General features: G+C 37.3%; 1 protein-coding gene across 1 annotated transcript in view; it reads right to left on the bottom strand.

The window, feature by feature from the left end:
- The window catches only part of LOC125241106 (frequenin-1), a 94,744-nt gene extending 69,597 nt beyond the window's left edge, over positions 1–25,147 (bottom strand). Inside the window, exons 1-2 of the mRNA XM_048149424.1 lie at positions 25,075–25,147; positions 20,837–20,994 (exon numbers count right to left, since the gene is read on the bottom strand). Of these exons, the coding sequence (XP_048005381.1) occupies positions 20,837–20,900 (64 nt within the window). The 5' untranslated portion in view covers positions 20,901–20,994; positions 25,075–25,147. The remainder of the gene's footprint in view (positions 1–20,836; positions 20,995–25,074) is intronic.
- Positions 25,148–25,482: the final 335 nt, after the last annotated feature.

Here is a 25,482-nt window from a genome sequence, read left to right as displayed (position 1 = left end):
TGCTAATTTAATTAAAGAAAAAAAAATTGACTCCATGGCGGCGTTACCTCTTTTTATTGCGAGAGAAATACGTTGGCAGAGGTACGCGCCAGCCCTGGGGTCCCCTGTGGTGTCGACCAGCCATGCCGACAGTATCCCCATGAATGATTTCATATCGGCTGACCAGGGACCCAAAGTCTCAACTGCAAGCGCTTCAAACTCGTAGTCGTTGAACAACGACGAGTATTTGCGGCGCTTGAGTATTTGGGCCTGGTCAGCCGCGGCTCCGGCCTGAATGCGGGTCCCCTGAATGTGGGACTGAGCAAATGTGTCACACCAGGGGCCACTAATTTAATTTAATTATGTATCGAGAAGTTTGAGCGAATATTTTTCCGTGCCAGTCTTAATAAAAGTGATAGGTTGCTAGCCTATCGCCAACAAACAATTGAATTACTCCTTATCCCACAGTCGATTTCTGCGACACCCACGGGGGAAAAGGGACGGTGAAATTGTTGACCCGTCACCACACGGAAACTCTTAATATACCTACTACTATTAATATAAACACATACAAGAAGGCTTACATCAAAGAAAATGAAAAAAACTAGCACTTCCCATGTTTTTTACATTCCGGAAATTTCGGTGTGGTGAAAATCATTACCAAATAGATATAATTCAACCTTCACCTACTCCTTGTTTCTGCAAGAAATGCCATTCAACATTGGCATGATGCCGAAAAAACTTGCGTTCTGGCATGTTATTGGCCGAGGTCGGCCAACTCGCTCGATACGTATAATCTGGGACGTCTGTTTACTGAGCTGGCATGGTTCTGTTTGCTACCTCGTTATAACACCGAATATTCTAATTTAGTTAGAGTAAGAAATAAACTACTATCACTAGTAGGTATTTGCTTACCTATAGGCACGGCCTTTTTGACCGCGTAAGGTAAGTACTACTAGACTTCTCGAGTACTAGAATGATTAAAATGCACGTGACACGCCTTATTGGGGTAAATCTGACAATAAGTTTGATAACGTTATGATGAAGTAGCTGTTGCCCTCGACTTCATTCGCTTGGATATCTTTCACAAAACGAATTCATTTCTCGATATGGATGAATTAATTTAGAATGGTTAAGAACTTACCTATTGTATTTATTTGATCCCCATACTCACTGTCATCCCCTTTTGAACTGAAATTTTAAAAAGCCTGTATCCACTATTCTGATATTAAGCTAAACTATATTTTCACGGAATTTCAAATAAATGTAAAAGTTGTTCCTCATACAAACTATCATCTCTGTTTTAACCCATTTGGGGGACGTCCAAAAACGCTGAAATTATTTTTTCCTATTCTTATTTATTTTCACCAAGTTTGAAGTTCCTAATTCAAGATTTAATTTTATCGTCATTGCACTTTATTTATTTTTCATTAAATTTTCATCAGGACCGTATGCCTGTTTGCCACCGACGTGGTATAAAAAAGGCTCAAGTTCCCAACCTAAAATGATATTAAATCTCGGTACATCCCATTTTTAGCCAAAATTCGAGCAATGTGCTCTTTGAACTCCAGAGATATTTAAGAAATTAATGACACCCGCCATTCTGACGTCAGGTTGGCGGGTGTACTTCCAGTTCTAGCTAATGGCTGCTTACTCGAGGGTGAAAGTACTGCCTAAAGTTAGTGCTCGCAATGTGCTTCAACATGTATGAAACACACATTAATTCAGAGAGCCGTTGAAGAGTAATATGGGATTGAATAAATATATCTATAACGCCTGCTGAAATAAAATAGCAATGTTCATTGCCTGCAATGCAGCATTAACATTCAGGCGCTTTTCACAAAAAAGTGATACTTATAGATATATTTATTCAATCCCATATTACTCTTCAACGGCTCTCTGAATTAGTATGTGTTTCATACATGTGGAAGCACATTGCGAGCACTAACCTTAGGCAATACTTTCACCCTCGAGTAAGCAGCCATTAGCTAGAACTGGAAGTACACCCGCCAACCTGACGTCAGAATGGCGGGTGTAACCCCTTTAGGCTCAGTGTTAATGTATCAGTCAAGTGAGTCAGGACACTTGCAGTGATATGTATAGATAAGATTAATCTATCAATCTTAAAGCCGGACTCTGGTCGTCGATATTATCACCTCTCCCTCTCCCCATGGCGAGAATTTCGTTAAAACTTAGCAGGACGAATATAGATAAGTATGTAGAGTTGGCTCAGGCTCACGAAACGACATAGTTGCCATGTAACATGCTAATTCGATGATCATTATCGTTTCAGCGAACGATTTGATAGCGAACAGTCTCGACTAACATCTTGAGAAATGCTCGCTAATAACTAATAGGTGGTTGGATCAAGGGCCAGAAGGCGGTAGTGGACTATTGCACTCAAATATATATTTGACTAAGGCCCACTTGCACCAACCACTTGACTCAGGATTAGTGGGCTGTCATCTGTCAAAATCCATATAAAATGGAGGGTTAACCCACCACTTTATATGGAATTTCACAGATGACAGCCCACTAACCCCGAGTTAAGTGCCTTAGTAATATTTTTATATTAAATTGTAGGCATACAGTTTTAGAATAAGTTACCCCCTCCAACAAATCATCTTCCTGTGCCCCGTTTTCAGAAGACTACGGGCATTGTTCGAGCCCACTTCACCTGCCTATTGTCTAAGCTGCCCGAGCAACAAAGCTTTGGAATTATTCATTACAGTCAAGCGATTTTACAGTGGCATCCAGGGTATTTTTACAAAACATTTGAATATGTAGGTACCTAGCTGCTTGCTGTGATAGGTTGCCGTTATAAAAGTTGGTCCAGTCCACGGTTGCCTAAATTAAAATTTACATCTAAATTCTAGCAAACCTAGCAATGCACGGTCGAGAAGTTTCCAAAGTTGCAGAATCAACAAAATAGCTAACTGTAATAGACAATATTATACCTATAATAACATATAGTTTTATATTATGCCCATTTAAACATTATTTCAAGTATATTCTCTTGTTTAAATAATAAATTGCATGTTGCGGGAATGTTCTGCGAACATTCTCAAGAATGTTTCCGCTTTTTGGGAATGTTTTGCAATTTCTACATTACTAACTGCAAACCTTGGGCAGGGCAAACGTTTAAATATAGCAACCTATATAAATTAAAAACTGAAATAAATATCATACACCAAAACGAGGCGAATGTTTCAGTTTATAGCCATCTTTTTTATAACAGTTTGACTAAGGATGAAACTATTAGCTTCTATCTGATATAATAGACGAATAAGGCATCAGTAACGTTGCTGCAGTCGTCATCCGTGTGCCTGTGATCAGGGATACGGATGACGATGACATTTTTTCGCAAATTAGGACGGTATCAATATCAACGGCAACAATAGGCGTTCTCGTACGTACCGTATATACATATATATTTATATCTGTATTATTAACGAATGTTTATAGTTTCCTATATTAGTTACTAAAGTAAAGTTTTAACTGTTGCAAAAACCTACTTTAACTTTATGAAGTTAGCCAAGCTCAATATTAACTGAAAAAGTAACTGTGTAAAGTTTCGTCGAGTTTTTGTTCAGGGTTAACTTCTAGAAAATCGGGACTCAGCGTACTTAAAGTATTTAAGTTAAATGAATAGAGTGAAATCACTGAGTGTGGTTACTGGGCGATTGTAGTCATTAGTGTGTGTAGTCATATAATTATAAAATTTCAAAGAAGTGAATTATTTTTTTGATCACGTAACCCTACATCACTGCCTCTACCTCTAATTCGAAACCTAAGCTAGGGTTACTGCAGATAGCTCTCTAAATCTCTTAATACCTACTGACTCGCTTCGGCATTAAACACGTATCGGCCTCGATACACCTTATATTACTTACCTAATTATAGAGTATTTTATAAAGTTTTTTTTACATATCTAACAAAATATACTTAATTTGCGAGCATAATTAAAACATAGAACATAAAAGCTGTTACAACGTTAGAAGGATAATGATAAAAAAAAGTAAAAAATCATGTTTATTTATTTAAATTGGGTAGGTATTCGCATTGTCGAATGACGTTTTCTAGTTCATTTAAGTACGGGCGATATATCCATATAGAGATGGCGCAGAAGGATGGCATTGGATTGTATTTCTAAATTTGGAATTATTTAAAGTAGGTACCTACAGGAAGCTGCAGAGTTAAATAAAAATGATCCCAATGACAATTTTTCTACTCAGGGGATGACTTAACTCAGCAAGTCAGCAGCCTAGTAAAGCCTACCTACCTACCTGGTAATTATGCATATTTTTAGCAGTTAAATAATGATGATGATGTCCTGACCGATTTTGGCCTCAGCGAGGCTGTGTGTTCTGGAGTAGACATTTTTAATGAATGTTAAAGAAAGCTCTGCTGTCTAGTGTGCCTTCATTAGCTCAATATACTATTATCAGCATAATATTACGAGTAATGTACCAAAAATGTGCTGAGATTTATTATTAAACACGGTTTATGTAACTACAGTCATTAGGTTAGCAGCTATTCATACAAACTTCTATAGATTTTTTTACTGTAGCTGTACATGTGTCTGAACTTGGATTCACTGTTACCGAATTAATTGGTCCAGTAAATGATGGTTGTTACGCGATTTCTCCTAATCTAGACGCTCACAATTGAGCATGTAAATAGGAGATGATAAGGAGAACGCATGCGCGACGTGTGCCGCGACTCCGCGAGCGCCACCGGCTGCACGTGACGCCAGCGCGCAGCGCTCGCGTGCAGACTGTATTCTAAGACTGCCAATCCAATTCCAATTTAGTTAACATTCAATCAGATCACCCGCAACAACGTTGCGTTTTATTTGGCGTATCCAAACCAGCAGGCGCTGAACTGGTGTCGTAGCCGAATGGCATTTCTGCGACGCGAAACGAAAACGAAACGCCGCGAAAGGTAGTCTGGCTCTGTCGCGCCAATACGCAAGAGCGATACGGATAGAATAAAGATATCTACGAGCGTTTCGTTTCGTGAGCGTTTGTGCCATTCGGCTACGTACCCTGGCTTTAGAATTTATACGTTCGAGAATAAACGCACTGGGAAAGTAACAGAGGCTAGATTGGGTGCTTTACTGTCAACACGTGACGTTTACACTTACATTTGCACGAGGATATAAATGTTTAATATGTATGAATTCATGTTGCACAATGAGGAAACCCATTACCTTGTATTCGCGGATCTGATAGCAACTAGTTACGTTTTGAAACACGTAGGTAGGTAAGAATATACCAAAAAAATTTAAAACTATCCTTAAGTCCAGACCCTCATTTAAAAGTAAAAATCAAAACTTTTGCACTCAATAATAATATTAATAATTACATGATATCAAATACCTGGAAACGGCCTCTACGTGTTGGGTCTATATCCCCACGCACGTCTGCAATGACCGGGGTCCGGGCCCGAGCGACCCGAGAGTTTAAAAACGGAGAAACAATTAATAATTATATTATACTAGCTTTTGCTCGCGGCTTCGCTCGCGTTAGAAAGAGACAAAAAGTAGCCTATGTCACTCTCCATCCCTTCAACTATCTCCACTTAAAAAATCACGACAATTCGTCGCTCCGTTTTGCCGTGAAGGACGGACAAACAAACAGAAACACTTTCCCATTTATAATATTAAGTATGGATCAGCGTCCTTTTTAACTTGATATTATCCGTTTTTATTTGTATTGTAATTGTCAAAAGTATAGGTACATTAATTTGAATATTCCTGTTCTGTACGCACGTATTATCATTCAGTCAGCTAAAATCAAATTACGAAAGTCGTAAAAGGTCGCGTGCGGGCGCGAGCTAACGAACGGCTGGCGTAATGACCTATGACCCTACTAATTACACAGGGATTACCTTCACTCTCTAGTATAATGTGGGTCCGTTCAATAATTGCATTTCAAGAATTCTGAAAGATATTTTGAAATTGTATTTAGCTCTGAACTGCCTCAAAAAATTATTACATATTATTAAATTCAATCCGTCACTTGACAGATAATCATTAGTTTCAGGATTAATTAATTTGAAATTAAAAACAAAATTATATCGCTGAGGTCTGGTTTATAATTAATTTATCAAATTGTTTAAACTATGTAACGGCAATCTTATCGGTATGTCTTAACAAAGGAACTATGTAAGTAGGTACCTATGACGTACAGTATAAGGCGAATAGACTTTTAAAGCTTTCTAGACATACATACGTACTCGTACATAACATTAAACATGATTCATTTTACAATTATTTTTTATGCATATTAGGTACATTGGTTTATTTTATTCAGTTATGTTCAATTGTAAGAAGATGGATGTACCGTTGGCGAAGTGAACTGATTCTGCGATCTGTAATTAGCGTCCGACATTGTGGGTTATGAAAGATTTTGAAGGTGTAAGGTCAGCTATTACGTACACCTGACCTGACCCTCAATCACTGACGGCCTCCTAAATCACCCCAAGGTGCGTTGCTGCCTTTGAACTAGAATGTAAATATACGCGATGGCTACGTTTTTCCAAAATAAAGTTTGTATTGTACCTACTACCTAATGTGCGAATCACACAAGTATAAATCTGTGTTCTCGTTTATGTACATATTCGAGGTACAATTTAGCATCACTCATTTGTATACTCACACGCCGTAACGGGCGTTTTCTTTAACCTACTGGCTAAAAGACATTTAAATCAAAATTAACATATTCTGTGCAGTGTGCTAGTTACATTATTACTCGTATTATAAGTGTCTATCTAATTTAAAATTACGGAGTTTTACGTGATCTATTTACATATTAAGCGATTTGGTGCTAAGTTACACAATAAGTTGTCGACAAACAGGGCAGTTGTATTCGTACGGTGTTATATTTGTAACCTGTCCGATTCTAGGTATGTTGTTTCGTTTCTTACGTCCCTCACCTCAGCAAGCCCTATTCGGCAGAAAGCACGCAAACTTGACATGTATAAAGCTTTTATTTAGGTTTATAAGATTAAAATAGACGTGGCAGTCATCGAGGAGTTAATGTTTTGGCCTTTTTGGGGTATAAGTAAATATTTACAATAATTTTATAATGCCTGTTGCTCTTTGGTACAAATTACAAGAACTTTTTTCATAAATTATTTTTTAACACACCTAATATTTTAATAAGAAATTGAGCAACATTAGAAAAAGAAGAATAGGTACCCCGATGTTTAAACCTAACCAATCATTTAAATTCTGTTCGCATATGTGCACAAAAACGAACTGCCGCCGTTAAAAAAGCTACCTATATGCGATATTTTCGTGAATAGCAATGTAGGTACTATTAATATTTATTTAAATTTACATTAATTGTAATAATAATAAATATACATCCATTTTTACTACGATAGAATACCTCATATCTCACTGTTAGGGTTCTTGCATATAATATGTATTGATTTTCTTTCTTATTGATAGTACCTAGATGATTCAAGATATTAGTCAGGGCTCGGAAACAGTTTTATGTTTCAGACGTAGGTATATAGTTGTGTCGTTTATTCAGGTGGAAGCGAAAAGGATTCCGTTTCCAATGGCCTTTACCGGGCAAAATAAGTTTTGTTGATATACCTACCAGTTTATGCCGAAATCATTCATGTTTCCTTTTTGTGGAATGTAATAAAAACTGGTCAAATTGAAAATATTGAAGCAAGATTAGACGAGACAGTGTTATTTTTTTACAAGCCCAACACAAAATTTTTGAAAGCCCGAATTACCTAATCGCAAAATTTACCGTTCTCCGCGATCTATAAATTTCTCACTCTTTCCATCGGCAAGAAGAGAGCACGATTCATAATTTTAGTTTTTGTTCTATCACTAACAAACCAAATAGTATAACACTTTTGGAACTATAATTAATAGGCATTAGGAGGGGTCGATTCTCCATACAAACGCTCTCGACCTGATTTTTTCGACACAGATTAGGCATTATATTACGTTTATCTGTGTCGGACTGTTTTTGGAGGATCTTATTCATTTTCGCTCCTGTTGTCGCTTAACCACAATCAATCGATATTAAAAGTAAAATAAATAAATAAATATTAAATAAATATTATAGGACATTCTTACACAGATATGTGTTTACAAGCCTATCGTATAACACTTTAAGTGCGCTTTACAAGCAGGTCGAACGCGATATCGTAATTTGGGGGAAATAAGGTACCGAATGTTAATTAATGGCGTTCGATGGTTTTAAAATCGTCGAGATCTGGTTAAAATCTCGAGATCTCGGTTGGTTTGCCATCCACGGTTACTTACGGGATATAAAATACCATTACAGAACCCACTTTGTAAGTCTTACTTGGCTGAGAAAATACCACTTCCTCCCGTCTAATCGAAACCAAATTGTTATTGTAATTTATTACATATCCTAATAGGCTACTTGCCTCCTAGTCAAATCAGCTTCTTTTTAAGAACTGACAAAACGAATTTGAACGACTTGCTAATATGGAATTTATATGAAATTGAATTGAGTGACGTCACGGTCAAGTCAGTTACTTTATATATTTCTACCTGACTTATTAAATAGAAATTGGATTTAAAAATAACTTCTGTCCATGTTTTTCTTATAATTATCTGATGCTTTATGTCGTGCATGGTATAATAGTACATTACGATACAAGTGCGTAAAAAAGGAAGTGCGAAACGAGTGGCGATAAATTAAATTTTAAATCGACACGAGTAACGAATTTCCTTTTTGCACGTGTATCGTACGACGTTTTTCAGTACAGATGGCCCTTCGAAGTTTCGACCTGGCATATAATGAACCACTTCTCGCACTAGTGCGTAAAAAAAACCATCTGTACTGAAATTTTTTTATTTTAACTACAGTCAAGTTCCCTATTCGGTCTGCGCTAAGAGAGAGACATAAACGGATATTGTACGTAACAACACTTGACACGTATTCAGGAGGTTAATCGAGACAAATGGAAGGTTTACATGGCCATTACATATTATTAGATGCGGCAGACAAGGCGGCGTCGAGCCGTCGTAGAGAGTGGCGTGGAAATCAATGTGGCGTGACGCCACCGGCGGAGGCTAAGGCTTTGTTGTCAAAAACTGTGGCAATCAATGGCACGGTCACGAACAATATTACTGAACTAATGTATATGCTATATATGTATTAGAATAACCCTTCTGACAGGGCCTTGTATAGAACACACGATGATGCACTAAGATTAAGCGTGCTCCGGATCATTTATACACGGAGCAAATATATAGGTAATATTGGTATCGGTTAGTAGAGCAATTTATAATTCGACAAAGTTTATATACCTATAGTATATAGGTAGTCACTTCCCAGTGAAAGTAAAAGGTAGCCACTTACTCTGTTGTTCATAAACGTTTACTAAGGTTAACTATTTACTGGATAACTGCAATTGTTTGTCACTTTCTATCATAGTTATACGTCGGAAAGGGATAAACGATTATTAGCGGCGACATGGAATAGAATAGAAGTACTTAAATATACTTGAATAGTCTTACATCGTATTTTATGGGTATAAAAATATCGGTCGATTATACGCGGGCGGAGTGAACACATGCGAAATATTACTCACGCGTAAAATCAACCAGTGTTCAACTACGAAGAGACACGCAGTATTAGGTAATTATTACGCACCCTGCGCGTCTCCGTGGCCGGCATTTCTTTCAAGTCACCAAATTAATATCAAAACGGACCCGCCCTGATTATTCGAGGAAATCCATTTTTGTAGATTGTACATAATTATGACATATATGGTACCGTAGTACATTCGTTAGCACAATTTTATTGTACTCGTATCCATTTATCAGTTTGGCTTTTTGTTTGTTTGGAAGACTCTTAAGTTGAAGTTGTCTTAATGATTTCTGACTCGTACTGATCTGTGTTATTAACGTGCATTTAATCACGTCGGTTCCTTCAGTGTAGGTTGGTATTAGAACACGTGGGCGAGGAGATCTGCTCCATTCAAGCTGTTTACGGAAGGGTTTGTTACTTAAGCCCGCCCGGGGGTGGGTACACCAGCTGACGGTGTGGCAGTTCAGTATCTAAGTACTATCAGAAAAAAAATGAATTCATTGGATTTGATTTCATTTGTGTTTCTATATAACTCTTCTAGTACATAATACTTCTGTTGGTGTGACAGTGACATGTATATTGTGATTTTGGCTAGGCACCCTGTACGTTTTTTTATCATATTTTGCAGAAAATTTACTGAAAGATATCATGTATGTTGTGAATAAATAAATAAATATTACAGGACATTCTTACACAGATTGACTGAGTCCCACGGTTAGCTCAAGAAAGCTTGTGTTGTAAGTTGTAAAGGAATTATTAGATACAGAGCTAAGATATATTGTTAACAATCTATTAAGAGGCGCGATCATTGATTGTACCTAAACAAAACTAACTACTACTATATACTGTCTTTTATAATTATTACAACTTTATTAACTAAGTACTTTTTTGTTTGTGTAAATATTTTCGTTTACTGGTCTGCAGAAAATCTTTCTTTTTTTTGTTATCACTTACCACCTGTTAACACGTTATTGCCTTTTTCGTTTAAAGTCGTTTTCACCACGCACGTACGTGCTTGAGCGTCCCTTCTGAATGTCGGCAGTGGAATTCTACAGTGGATTACATTGTCAGACAAGCTCCCGGCCGGTAATAAAGGTAGGAAATACCTCTCCACCGCGGGGCTGCCACAGGTTGGCGTCATACACAAGTGAGAATATAATGTACTACCCATTTTTCTTATAAAGAGCCCAGAGCCGCCACACCTTCTTCATTTTCTCAAGGATGAAACTTTGGGACAATGTAGAGTTCGTATTGATGTTTAACGTCGGCCATTTTTTTGCTATGAGGTTTTTTTTAAAACACTAAATTTCCTTCAATTCTCAAGGCTGATTTTTAGTATATGTGATGGAAAAGACTGTAAGAATTTGATACTCATCATTTCCTGACCATTTCCGCCGGCCGTAACATTTACCAGACGCTTGAAAGTCTCTCTAACTTAGCCTAATTTCTCAATCTAGGGCGTGCATGGTTAGGAAATGATGATTATCAAATACAGTCTTTTCTATTAGATATATAAAAAACCGGCCAAGTGCGTGTCGGGCCACGCTCAGTGTAGGGTTCCGTAGTTTTCCGTATTTTTCTCAAAAACTACTGAACCTATCAAGTTCAAAATAATTTTCCTAGAAAGTCCTTATAAAGTTCTACTTTTGTGATTTTTTTCATATTTTTTAAACATATGGTTCAAAAGTTAGAGGGGGGGGACGCACTTTTTTTTCCTTTCGGAGCGATTATTTCCGAAAATATCAATATTATCAAAAAACGATCTTTGTAAACCCTTATTCATTTTTAAATACCTATCCAACAATATATCACACGTTGGGGTTGGAATGAAAAAAAATATCAGCCCCCACTTTACATGTACGGGGGGTACCCTAATAAAACATTTTTTTCCATTTTTTATTTTTGCACTTTGTTGGCGGGATTGATATACATATTGGTACCAAATTTCAGCTTTCTAGTGCTAACGGTTACTGAGATTATCCGCGGACGGACGGACGGACGGACGGACGGACGGACGGACGGACGGACGGACGGACGGACGGACAGACAGACATGGCGAAACTATAAGGGTTCCTAGTTGACTACGGAACCCTAAAAATCAACCTTCTTCAGCAGGTCTGGCGGCTCTGGGCTCTTAGTCCATAACTTTACATACCTACTTGTATCCTTCCTGTCGCAGACGGTGTAGTTTTTATGTTTTGAGGTTTATACTTTATGGTTTTTTACTTATTTTAGTTGTTAATACCTTGCTTTAGTAGTCAATAATTATATTTTCCTGGAAGCCATCTGTTTGTTCTGCTCTCCCATAGCTAGCCTTATAGAGGTAAATGTCACTATAAAACCGAAAAGACGAATCTCAGTTATAGAGGTCTGTTTAGTAACACTAATAGAGGTAAATTATTGCTAAATATGTCGGGACCGCACCAGCTATAGAGGTTTCTCACTTATGCAGGTCCCTCTTAACCAGGTTCCACTGTAGTAATTATGGCCGACTCGTCAGGATTAGTGAAACTGCTCGCTACATTTGTCATATTTGTTGTCGAGTCATGGGTGTTTTCTATTTATTTGTATATAACTTAAATATCTGTAAAGTATAAATTTATCGTATTTACCTTATAATACGGCTTATGTTAAGTAAAATTTATTTATAAGTAGAGTTCCTTCGCTACTTATAGGCAAGTGGTTTCTCAGATACAGACACAGTCGTAATTTCTGCTGCTACGAATGTTGAGACCACACATATACTGGTTAAGTTGGTCTGAAAGCACTGCCGAGGGCCGCGGTCGATACGCCGGGAACAACGGCCCGGCTCCGCGTCGCGTGCTCGCCGCCGCTTCCTCCCCTAGGTGTTGGCATTTCCCATTCCCGACACGCGCTGACCCAATGAATGTCGCCGCGCCTCACCTTCACTTACTCACCCGCCTAAAAATACGCTTCACCAAGCCACATATATCTTCAGAACGATGCTACAAATTTACTACGTCATTTCCTTTTCTACCCAACACTTTCATTGCCCTAATCTTTTTGTAATATACAAGTGAACCTTCAAATAAAACATATGTACTTAACATAAACTACGAGTGTGTGTAACAAAGGGGAAAAAATATTTTAAAGCCGTATTAATCACACGACTGTAATGTATATTTGTAACCGTTGGCAGTATGCTTTAAGAGTATTTGCTCCGAAATGATTAAAAAAAAAACTCGCTAAAACGTATTGATATGAAAAAATAGAAGAAAGTAAAATGAAACAAATTTGGGGCTGTTACTACACAATACAAATAAGCCTTATTATACAAAGGTGAACCTATGGTGGATATTGTATTGTTCTAAAACAATACCAATAATACTATTTAGGAATATAGAATCATTGCTGAGTGAGGGTAGACACAGACAGGTAGACAACGTATATGTATATTAATGAGAAGAGAAATGAGGTAAATAATATAATACTTACGGTGGTACTATACTTTAGGTGGGACTACAACAATCAGAATATTTAAGTAGTATTTTATACAATCGTGATATAATACAGAGCTTTTCAGTCGAGTACCATGTTTAGGCCACGAAGCTTACTGAGTGGCCTAATAGTGCGGTACGAGATTGAAAAGCTTAATTATATCTATTGTATACAATACTTTTTCAGTACCTACAGATTTACGCACTAGTGCGAGAAGTGGTTCATTATATGTCAGGTCGAAACTTTGGAGGGCCATCTGGACTGAAAAACTTACGATACACGTGCGAAAAGGAAATTCGTAACTCGTGTCGATCGTAACACTTGTATCGTAATGTACTATTTCTATGAGTCATCATCTTCATCATCAATGGACGAACGTCGAACAATATTATCATTCGAGTTTTAATGTTAATAGCGTTCACCGTTGTATTAACATCGAATTTCCTGGCAACCAATTGTTTGTAATAACTGTCTCTGGTCGATAACGCGATAGATAAAAAAATGTGTTTCAGATGCAGAAAAAATTCAGGTATCGCAAATTAGTATGGAACTTGTATAAAGGTCTAATTTTGAAATAATTACAGTTAAGTAAAGTATTATACTTAGTTGAGTAAGTGTTAAAGACTATTATCCAACACTGACAATCAAAGTCAGCACTTATAACTATAACGTTTCTGCTGCCCTAATTGACAGATTAAAGACGACGAGTAGAAAAACAATATTTTTACACGCTATTAAAACCGGTCCATTTCTATATCAACTTAGGCTATGGACATTGGACATACTAAACGGGAAAAATGCAACAAATTTATTCTTTTTTAAAGTTATGAATACTTAACAGTAACCATTGCATTTCATATATCAAAATCCGAAGAAGTGGAAATAATGTAGAAATATCGATAGTTTTTAATGAAGCCTTCGTTTCCCAAGCACAGCTCCGAGAAAGATTGCTTTGTATTCGGTGGCATAGACACGTTGCGAGCGCGCCTTGCTGCCTGCGAGCTCATTGTTGCAGGGACGTGCGAGTCGATTACATGGGACTATATATATAGTCCTCCATGTCGTATCCGACAACGGCGACCTTTACATTTTCCTCTGATGAGCACGTATATGGCTCGCGAATCCGAACTTGGTCTTAAATATCCGGTCGCACTGTGCGCAGTAAAGCTGGCCCTGTTCGTTGTAGGTGTATGCGTAGGACGGCTTGGGTCGAGACTTCCGTTGAAGGCGCTTTTGGTCTAGGTGTTCTAGTCGAGCTTCTTCAAAAGTAGCTACACCTTCTCTTACTTTCTTGCGCCATTCTGGTCGCCTGACCGCCAGCTCCTCCCAACGCTCAGGTGAGACATTGCAGGCTTTAAGGTGGCGCTTCAGTACGTCTTTAAATCGCAGAAACTGTCCCCGTGGCTGCGTTTTCCATCCTTAAGTTCCGAATAGAAAACGGATTTAGGGAGTCTACAGTCATCCATGCGACAAACGTGGCCACACCATCTTAACTGGCTCTTCATTAGAGCTGCCTCCATACCGGACATATTGGCTCGTCGCAAAACCTCTGTGTTCGTCACACGATCTTGCCACTTAATCCTGAGTATGTTGCGTAAGCAACGCATGTGGAAAGTGTCAAGCTTTCTGATATCTCCTTTGTACAGGCACCAAGACTCTGAAGCGTAGGTAAGTATTGGGAGCACCATGGCCTTGTACACAGAAAGCTTGGTTTGGAGTTTAAGATCGTGCGACTTCCAAACACGTTGGTTTAATTTGCCAAATGTGGCTGCAGCTTTGGCTATGCGTGACGGAATTTCTGAGGCAAGGCGATTATCACTACGTATTTGGCTGCCCAGGTATTTGAAAGTTGTGACATCTTTCAATGCTGAATTACCCAAGACGATTTGAGCATTATCAGCGCTGGTACCTCTAACTGGTTGTCTGAGTACCTGGGTCTTGGTGACGCTTATCACCAAGCCAAATCTGTCACACGAGTTACTTAGAGATTCTATGGAGCCTTGCAGTGCATTTAAGCTGTTAGCCATCAGGCAGACATCATCGGCATAGAGGATCTCAAGAACGGAAACCTGACGAACTTTTTGTTTCGCTCTGAAACGTGAAATATTAAACACCCCCATGTCCGATCTTACATTCAGGTGAATTGGTTCGATGCTTCGGCTAAGTACGTCCCTCATCACCGCCGAGAAGTATAAAGCAAATAAAGTAGGAGCCATAACGCAGCCCTGCTTTACACCACTAGTAACTAAGAAAGAGTCCGAAAATTAGCTGTTATGCTGAACCTTAGCTGACATGTTAACGTGAAATTGCTTTATTAGGTTTACTAGCTTTGGTGGACAGCCAATTTTCTCTAAAATTAATCAGAGGGCCAGACGTGGAACTCGGTCAAACGCCTTTTCAAGATCTACAAAACACATGAACAGAGGACGGTTTTGCTCTGCACACTTTTCTTGTATTTGTTTCACAACAAATATGGCATCCACCGTACCTCTGTTAGGCCTGAAACCACATTGGCTCTCTGGTAGGATTTGTTCTGCTAGGGTGCCCAGTCGGGTGTTTATTATGTGCGCAAGTACTTTACCAGCAGTGACTAGAAGAGATATACCTCTATACGAACACCGACTGCGCCATGTCGGAGATGTACAGACGACCATTACTGACCATAAACTATACATATATTATATACATAGCTTATCTACAATATTTCAATTACCTACAAGTCTTACCTGCTGCGTATACAAGGCCATTTCTCGCAAATCTTAGAAATATTCAGACTATTTACTGCAAATGAAACAGCAAACACCTCCCAAGTAGTTCAAAATACCGGTCGACATCATAATAACGTTTTCCACGGCATCGACAATAAATTTTAAGTTTACTCAGCATAACTCCCACTTCTTGTTGTCGAGTGTCTACAACAACTAGCTCGGCTCTGGACCAGACTTCGCTGTCTTTATATTCCAGTTGCAAAGCCCCATTAACAAACTAACTGCACTTTGCTGATACGTCGAACTGAACACAGATTTAATATCTACCCACTCGTACTCAAACTGAAAGAGCAATCATTATGAGTGTTTCCCAACGAATAAGTCTTGTAAGCATTTCTACTTATTGAATAGGTACTATCTTTCTACCTTTAATATTTGAATAAAAAATATACATCGACAGACCATCCGAAGGCTCATATTAATCTTAATAATTTATCGGAGAACGTACGTAGCTACCTCCTAAAATAGGTATACACCGTGTTTCACTTAACACTAAAAACCTGAAAACCGTTTGTTCAGAATCGAGAGTAGAATCGATTGAGCTATATCTTGATGGGGGTAATATTTTTATTTATATTAGTATTATTAGTTATTTTTTACGTGCCTATTATATTGTATTCGTAATACAACATTGTGTATATCGCATTGCTAGAGGTTGTTTACCTTTTTCAGTATTTAGGGGTATTAATACTAGCTGGTTACTTGGACGATTTTTTTTCCGCTACGAGTTTGACGTCGTTTGTCAATTTAATCTTAATGTTTATCATAAGTCATAACAAATTGAACTCGTACCTAATTACAACCTTGTCATTTTGAATATTGGGTTTAAATTTGCTTACTACGATTACCTGTCCAATTTGAAGTTCACTGTGACAAAGCTTTTTATAAGTGTTTTACAGTGACATCTTAGCTGTCTATTGGTAAACCTGATGTCGTTGCAATAGTTTTTGTTTTATGGTTTATGATGGTAGTTAGCAATTATTTTATTGAGTATAGAGCTGAAAGTCAAGTAGAGCTGTACAGAAAATTAAAAATTCAATTTCAAAAAAAGTAATCATGGGATTAAAAGATGAATACTCTAGATGAGTTTATAAAAATAAAAATCAGTTGGGGTGTCTGAGGTTTTGAGTGATACCGGAAACACGTTGTATTTTTATTATTTTAAACTTTTCAACGAAGTGAGTTCACAAAATACACCTGCTTTAATATTTTGTTTAAATATAAGTATAAGTAATTGACGGTCTGGGGCCCATTTCACGAAGCTACAAATTACAATTAACAAGTGGTAGTCACAATGTTTCACGTGACAAGTTGAAAAGAGACTTCCGCTTGTAACTTGTGACTCTCAGTTTTGAGAAATGGTCCACTGATAAGGTATTCCTCACATCGCGCTACCATACTTGCCTGCATGCCCGCCTGATGATGTAATTCAATAATTTAGAAGTCAAATGTGAATAAATCAATTTATAATTATTTAAATACACTTATGATAGTCACTCTAAACGTTTTTTTCAGCTTTGTATTTGTATCAGGATGAGGTAATTAACTAATTCAAGGAAAAACTATATTTTACATTAGAATCAATATGGTAACATTAGCATGAAATTTTGTGCGAGGATGATAAATGCTTATGATGAAAGACAACACGTTTAAACTTATACATACATACGGCTTAAGTCATCCGCGAGAGTGACAGTACAAATGAGTCCTTCCAAACTATTGTAATGGATATTAATCATGAAAGTCAACAAACGCGGTTGTCAATTAAAACATCTCAAGACGTGTGGGCCGGGATGCGCGGAGCCGGCATCGACTCCCGACAGCCTAAACGGCGCCGCTCGCCTAACTTTCCCACTTAACTTAGCTATAAAACCAACTTCGTCGCTTATTAGCGAACACTGCAATTACTTTCAAACAGGGATCTAGCTTCTGCGATCTCTAAGCTACACTTTATTGGAAATTAAATGTGGATGATAGGTGTGCCCATGCGCTCTACTTAGATAAAATATTAAATATTATTATTGAATATTAGCTAAACGGATTCAAAATCAGACAAGAAAATTGTATAAGCTCAGTATTTGTAAATAATGTAGTAGGTATATTTGAAGATAAATATCGATCGGTTTAATGAATAAGTGTATCACAGGGGAAGCTTGAAATAAATAAATAAAAGTATTGCGTGTACTTGCGTCTGATCGTGCTGAGTAATGTGACGACATAATCCGTCGGAAAGTTATTAATTTCATTATGTATTCATAGGTATCGCAAATAAATAAGTAATGATGTATTTTTCATCCATCCTTGGCGTGTATGAGCCTCTTTTAGGTTTAAGCTGGCAGTTACATTTCATGCTTAGTTCTAGAGTCTATGCGTGGTCATGTAAATAAATGAATTTTCAATATTTTTAGTTTATAAATTTAGTTAATAAGTACTTATGCTTAAATTTACGTAAACTTTACTTAGGTTGTACGCCCACGCGTGTAACGGCTGTGGGCGTCACGCGTTATCGTGCTAGGGCGCCTAGCCGCTTACAATATGTAAATTCGTACAAAACCTTAACCTTAATTATAATTGTTAATAAAAACGTTTATCTTCTTTTCCTACTATTAATTTAAGAATTTAGTCAAAAGAGAATCAAACAAACATTCAAAATCTTCACAAAACGAACTGTGATCAAACATATCAATAAAAACCCTAAAAATGATTATTTTTTGTTCCTAATACCTATAGTCTATACATACGAAGGTAGCTAAAAGTAATTAGCGTTATTTTTAATTCAGTTGTAGATTACTTTTTAACGTGAGTGAGTCATATTTTAGTTAAGCTGTAATATTCAGTTCGCGGTTACTGAATCACGAGTCGAGAGGCGTGGCTCCCACTTCATAACACGGCGGCGGAGCGCGGTCACGCGATCACTTACTTTAAATACACACCGCACCGATTTATCACAATTATACATAAACAGTTATAAAAATACCATTCCAAACCTTTTACGGTTCCGTTCCGTAGTTGTCATAACGTAGCTCGTAGACAGTACCTATGTACTTATATTGCGCTTATTCCACGCCTGACGCTCTAATATGTAAAAATGTTTTCCCCTCACTAGCTCGGAAACACGTGTGTTGTCCTTTAATACCAGCGGGTAAAAACGCATTTTATCCACTAGTGGGTAAAGTAATTTGACCTTGAATAAAGTCAAATTAACTGCTTTAAAATTGATAAAAGTAGGTAGGTGAATCTAGTAATAAAGATGATTTACCACCTGTGGAACTACTGGAAGCAGTGATAAACGCATTTATTGCGTTGTAGTTTCCTCGCTATAGTGAGGGGGAAAGTTTTGTGTTACACTCGGGTGCAAATGTATTTTACTTCTCGTGTGTTATAAAACTCGCAAGTTCAGGATTCTATTCACGAACCACTCGCTTCGCTCGTGGTTCAACTATAGAATCCTTTCACTTGCTCGTTTTACAATTCCACACTCGGCGTTAAAATACAACTTTGCCCCCTTGTATAACAAATAACTATTATTTTTTACTGGAATTCCACAATCAACCGCGGCAGGCCAAATGATCTAGTCAATAAAATTTTATCCCAGATCATAATAGTCCTTGAAACTTTTTTAATTATCCACGTACTCTTCGTACTCGTATAATTAACTTGATTATTATAGGCGCCATTAACATCTCTGACACCAGTCAGAAGGACGGTCGTCTCTTATTCTTCGACAATCGACTGATGTTTCCGTTAATTTTGTTGTAAGAGATCTACGATATTTCAGGGAAACTCTTTGATATTTAACTACAAGCCTTGGTTCGATCACGTGACCTATGGATTAAAAGTTGTAGCTACGTCTTACTGCCAGCAGTTTTAGTGTCACCCTTCACTTGATTCGTCTTGTTATTACATGACTAAAATTTAAGACTGTTAGTTAGTAGAAATATTAGATAATTATTTAAATAAGCGCAAATTAACGAGACACCCGCGACCAATTTGCATAAAAACAAAGTGCCCGAATTAACAGGCGGAATTATTATTCTGAATACTCATTGAGCACGAAAACGTTGAAAACTCAAGATGAATACCTCTCCTGAGGCGATACTTATTATATACACTTTTGTAATGTCCAATTATACTGGGCTATGGGTTTTATATCGCATAGCCCAGTTTTAGTCCATCCATTCCATCCAATAGCCTATTTAATTTTTTAGTCTCCATCGACTCTCAAACAGTCCTTACGCCTTGGCGGGGTTGTCTCTACGTGCGTCCCATGAAATGGCAATGGCAGCTACCGCCCTTACGCCGTGTCTTGCGTGGGCGCGACCGTCGCCGTTGCGTCTCATACTTCCATATCGATAAGGTTTGATTTCGTATGCGTCGCATCGCCGTCGCACGATCATCGCGCGACCGTCGCCCACGCAAGTCACGGCGTTACATTTCATTAAAAGTGTCAAAAGTACCTCTATGTGTTGACTTCGGCTCCCGGCACGCCTCCTAAAGGTTCGAAATACCCACCCAGTGGTTTTCGTGATGCGAAAGACATACAAAAAAACCGGCCAAGTGCGAGTCGGACTCGCGCACTGAGGGGATTGCGGAACCCCAAAGTAGTAAGTTTAAATTTGCTTATTAAGAAAATTTATATTATATGATGGAACTAATTTTACGGTTTTCACAATTTTTCCGGTTTGAACAGTTTTCAAATTTCAAGATTTTGAGTTCACGGGAAGTAGGTATAGGTACCCTGTAGGTTTCATTCCCTTGCGAGTGTTGAATATTTGCTGAAATTTGCGGCATGAACGGTTGTATCATTTGATTGTGTTGGCTTAGAAGTTTGACTTTTTCACAACTTCAAGGGACTGTATAGACCAGAGTATTTGATAGAAATTGCAGCTCGATAACTCTCGCTCGTTTCTGAGAAAAAGGGGCTTGCAAGACAGACAGACAGACGGACGGACAACAAAGTGATCCTATAAGAGTTCCGTTTTTTCCTTCCGAGTTACGGTACCCTAAAAATGTAAATAAATAACAAGTACTTACAGTAAGTGGCGGTGGTGAGCCGGTCGATGGTGTCTTGTTTGAGTTTAGAGTTCTTCTTGCCCATGGCGGCGGCTACCCGGAGAACTGCGGTACCAAGTCACTTGGTCGACACCCGCGGCCACGTTTTACATATTACTCTTCCTCGCAAGACGGACTACCTGGAAATAGATTTACTATTAGAGATATTAAGTTATCTATATAAATCTTAAATAAATATGTATCATGCAGAGGTAATGTTAAGGTCTCAAGTTATTTTTATGTAACCGCCAAGGAGTGGAATGCCCTGCCTGAGTCTGTGTTTCCACATGAGTACAATCCAGGTCTCTTTAAAGCAAGAGTAAATAGGTATCTCATAGGTAAGCGTGCTCCACCGTAGACCGCCTCATCACTTACTATCAGGTGTGATCGTGGTCAACCTATTCATACTAAAAAAAAAAACTTGAAAAAACCGTAAGTAATTAACTGCCAGAGATAGTTAAAAATGCATCAATTGATTAAATTAGTCATTTGCTGCTGTCTCTTTCTAGTATAGAAGTTTTCTTATTTCTGTCTCAGCAAACATAAATTATTGCTGTTTTCCTTCTCCTGAATATTGTACCTAGGGTGAGCGACGCAAAGCGGCGCGACGTAAACGAAATACTTTATTTTGGCGCGTCTTTTGCGAAAACAAGCCATTTATAAGATAGCGATAAATCAGGGGCCTCCTTCACATCTAATAACGTATTTTATTTCATAAAGTTGATGGCGATCTCTTTAAAAACAATATTAATCTTAATTTCAGATGTCGCATAAATCAATTAGGCAATGGACTAATTACTTACGTTAGCCATAACAAAAGCGTTAAGACATTATTTATTGTTTCTTTTTATATCATAGTTAAAATAAGAATAAAATATAACCAGGGCTTTAATCACCTACAACAATAGGCTACTAGACACATTTCGAATTTGGCACAATAAATAATTGTCTTCTATAGTATTTGACATGAAAAAACCGGCCAAGTGCGAGTCGGACTCGCCCACCGAGGGTTCCGTACAAACTTTCAATAATTGTATCGTCAAATGTCGTTATTCATATAACTGTACGGACTTATCTAAATCCCTCAAGACTCAATTTTCACATAACAAGTAATATTTAATAGGTAGGTATGTAATTTTATTATTTAGACAACGTACAAAAATAATCAAGACAATTCGACTTCAATAGTTTACGACATGCCGTAAGGACGTTCTTGACGCGACCCCGTTATAGCAGGAAAAACGTGACGTAGGAAATGAGCGTTCAACGTACAGTGACATCTATCGGAAAATTAAGTAAACTAATGAGCTCGAGCTTAGTATGGAAAATGATTTTTATAGGATAGTTATTTATGAATGATTTTTTTTAAACATTTTTTCCACGTTTCAAAAAACGATTTTTTCCACAACAAAAGAAATATAAAAAATAGTTTTGATATGTATAGTTTGAGCTCTTTGTAACGATACCCCACTTGACCTAGTCACTTGATATTTACAGTTTGCCCCCCTTTAATTTTGGCCATTTTCTATAATTGATATTTAATATTAATAAATTGAAAAAAGAATACTTTTCATTTGTAGAGGTTAACGATGTTCATAACTATTCCATATTTCATATCGATAGCATAAGTAGTTCTCGAGATATTAAGTAATGTTAACTAAAACAGACAGACAGACAGACAGACAGACAGACGGACAGAGCGGCACCATAAGGGTTCCTTTTGTACCTTTTTGGTACGGAACCCTAAAAACAATATTTATGGATTTTGGGTATTAAAAATGTATAATGTCGACGTATTTTTGATTAAAAATGTGTATTTTTTTAATTTGGCCACCGAAAATGCTGTCAACGATGTAGGGACGTCATCGAATAAGAACCTTATACTTAATGTCGAAACAATCACTGACATAATGAACTTTATGCCTCACACTTAATAATTAGAATATATTATTATTGTTTTCGAGTAGAATGACCTGATGCACAGATAATCTATAGATTAACATGGCTGAGTTGTTTTTGCCTGATTACGTATTTAAAAGTATACTTTAATAATATTTTTTTGATGTTTTTAAGTCATAAAAATTAACTTTTTAACAAAAAATAAAACCGCCTTCAAAAAAAGCGTGTTACAAAACACGGAGAAACTAAAAAGCCAAAAATAATAAACCTTCGAATTCAGATTTCTTATCGGATTGCAATAATCTAAACATCCAAATTATAAACAAATCAATTATTTTTGTAGTCGGTTCCAGACCTGTTCGTCGCCTTGCTATTTCCTGTTTGCCCCACCCAACCATACGCAGGCTGGCCCCGACTCCAAAAATAATTGATTTGTTTATAATTTGGATGTTTAGATTATTGCAATCCGATAAGAAATCTGAATTCGAAGGTTTATTATTTTTGGCTTTTTAGTTTCTCCGTGTTTTGTAACACGCTTTTTTGAAGGCGGTTTTATTTTTTGTTAAAAAGTTAATTTATTTGTTGATTTTTAGTGGTTCCTAGTGATATTATATGTATCAGCCCGAATATATGTACAGTAGTGAAAGAATTATCCTTTAACTCCTAACCGTTGAGGAGTTGACCTTCCATCATCAGCTCAGCCACATAAAATTATTACCATCAGGCGTAAATACTGGTGTACCTTTGAAAAATACACTAAGAACATTACATGTGCCTATAACATTTGAAGAGTTCCCTCGATTTCTCCAAGATCCCATCATCAGACCCCGACTTGGTGCCAATGGGACAATCTCGGGGTTATACCCGTTCGATCAAAAAAAAAAATTTTGAAAATCGGTCCACGATTCTCGGAGATATCGAGTAACATACATACAAAAAAAAAAAAAAACATTCAGTCGAATTGAGAACCTCCTCCTTTTTTGAAGTCGGTTAAAAATGGTTATTTCAGTTAACTGGACAGTACTTAATCATATAAGACGTACTTTAAAAAGGGTCAAGTAGCCTATTAATGTGGTGAATTTATGAATAACACTAGTTAATTGTTATCAGAGTGCATAACAATCCCGAAATTACAAAACAAAATGACTCTCCCATGGAATTTCTAGTTGTATGAATATGAAGATTCACATATACAAGATTACAACATAAAACATACGTATCTAGTGACACTTTGTTACGTATTATTAAGCTTAATATGGACTGTACGTGATTATTACCTACTTGCTGCATTATATTTGGTATATCATGATTGTAAAAATTAGAGTTAACCCCTCGTATGCTTAGACACGGATCCGTGCGTGGGAATTTTAATCTATTGCTTTAAATGTCAAGGTCACTATTTCAATGAACAAAATTGACAGGCCTCATACGAGGGGTTAATGTAATATGTACTTAAATAGTAAAAATTTGATTCAATATCATAATTGAGATACGATTATAAGTTATGTGTACATTAGTATTTTATATAATCGTAATATAATACAAAGCTTTTCGTCGAGTACCGTTTAGGCCACGAAGCTTGCTGAGTGGCCTAATAGTACGGTACGAGAGTGAAAAGCTTAAATATATCACTATTGTATACAATACTTTTTCTATAAGTCATCATCTTCATCATCAATGGACGAAAAATATCATCATTCAAGTTTAATTAATGTTATTAGCGTCGTTCACCGTTGTATCAACATCGAATTACCTGGCAACCAATTGTTTGTAATGACCGTCTCTGATAGGTCGATAACGCGATAGATAAAAAAAATTGTGTTTCGGATGCAGAAAAATTTGCCAGGTATCGCAAGTTAGTATAGAACTTGTATGAAGTTCTATTTTTGAATTTTTTTCAGTTAACTAAAGTGAAGTGTAATGAAATATTATTATAGTTGACTAAGTGTCAAAGACTATCCAACACTGAAAAGTCAGCACGTATAGTTTAATCTGTGGTGTCCTAATTGACAAATTAAAGTCGACGAGTAGAAAAACTTAATTACTTATACATACTTATGAAGATACAGTCGGCACGGTAAGTAAGGAAAGAGAGTGGAGTGGCGTAACGTTTTCTGAATCTGCCGGCCTAGCCAAAGTGACAATCGTTGACGCTACGTGGCAATGAAAACGCAGTCTGGCTCTGTCGCCCCACTACCCACAGAAGAGCGATAGGGAGAGCTAGCTACGAAGCGTAAGCGATTGTGACGTTGGCTAGATACCCAGAATCTGGTATTTTAAGAACTTAATGGAACTGTCTACTTGGAAACTGGAATTTGTACCTTTTAGCGTTTGGTATTTATCTTCCGGTAGCACTGAGTACATACACACTCCATTACAACATTTTCAGTGAACCATCAGCACTAACTTTATTCCCTCAATGATTGAGTTCGTTATCTGAAACGAGGGAAAAAAGTTTGTTAAGTAGGTATTTTATTAAATTTGTCGCATATATATATCACCGTAAAATTGTAAAAACCGTTAGTTTATAATTTCACTAGCGAGATTATGAACTAACGAAATATTGTGAACCGTAACGTAGACATAAGTAAATTCTGCTTTACAGTTCACAATTTGACGGATTATTTTTACGTTAGATTATAATCTAACGAAGCGAAACCGTCAAATTGTAAACTGTCATGGCGTCGGAACGAAACTAGCGCTCTGATTGGTCGGTTTTATAGTAGATC

Source organism: Leguminivora glycinivorella, chromosome Z (genome assembly GCF_023078275.1).
Source record: "Leguminivora glycinivorella isolate SPB_JAAS2020 chromosome Z, LegGlyc_1.1, whole genome shotgun sequence".
Classification (NCBI taxonomy): Eukaryota; Metazoa; Arthropoda; class Insecta; order Lepidoptera; family Tortricidae; genus Leguminivora; species Leguminivora glycinivorella.
This window is presented reverse-complemented; position numbering and strand designations above follow the sequence as displayed.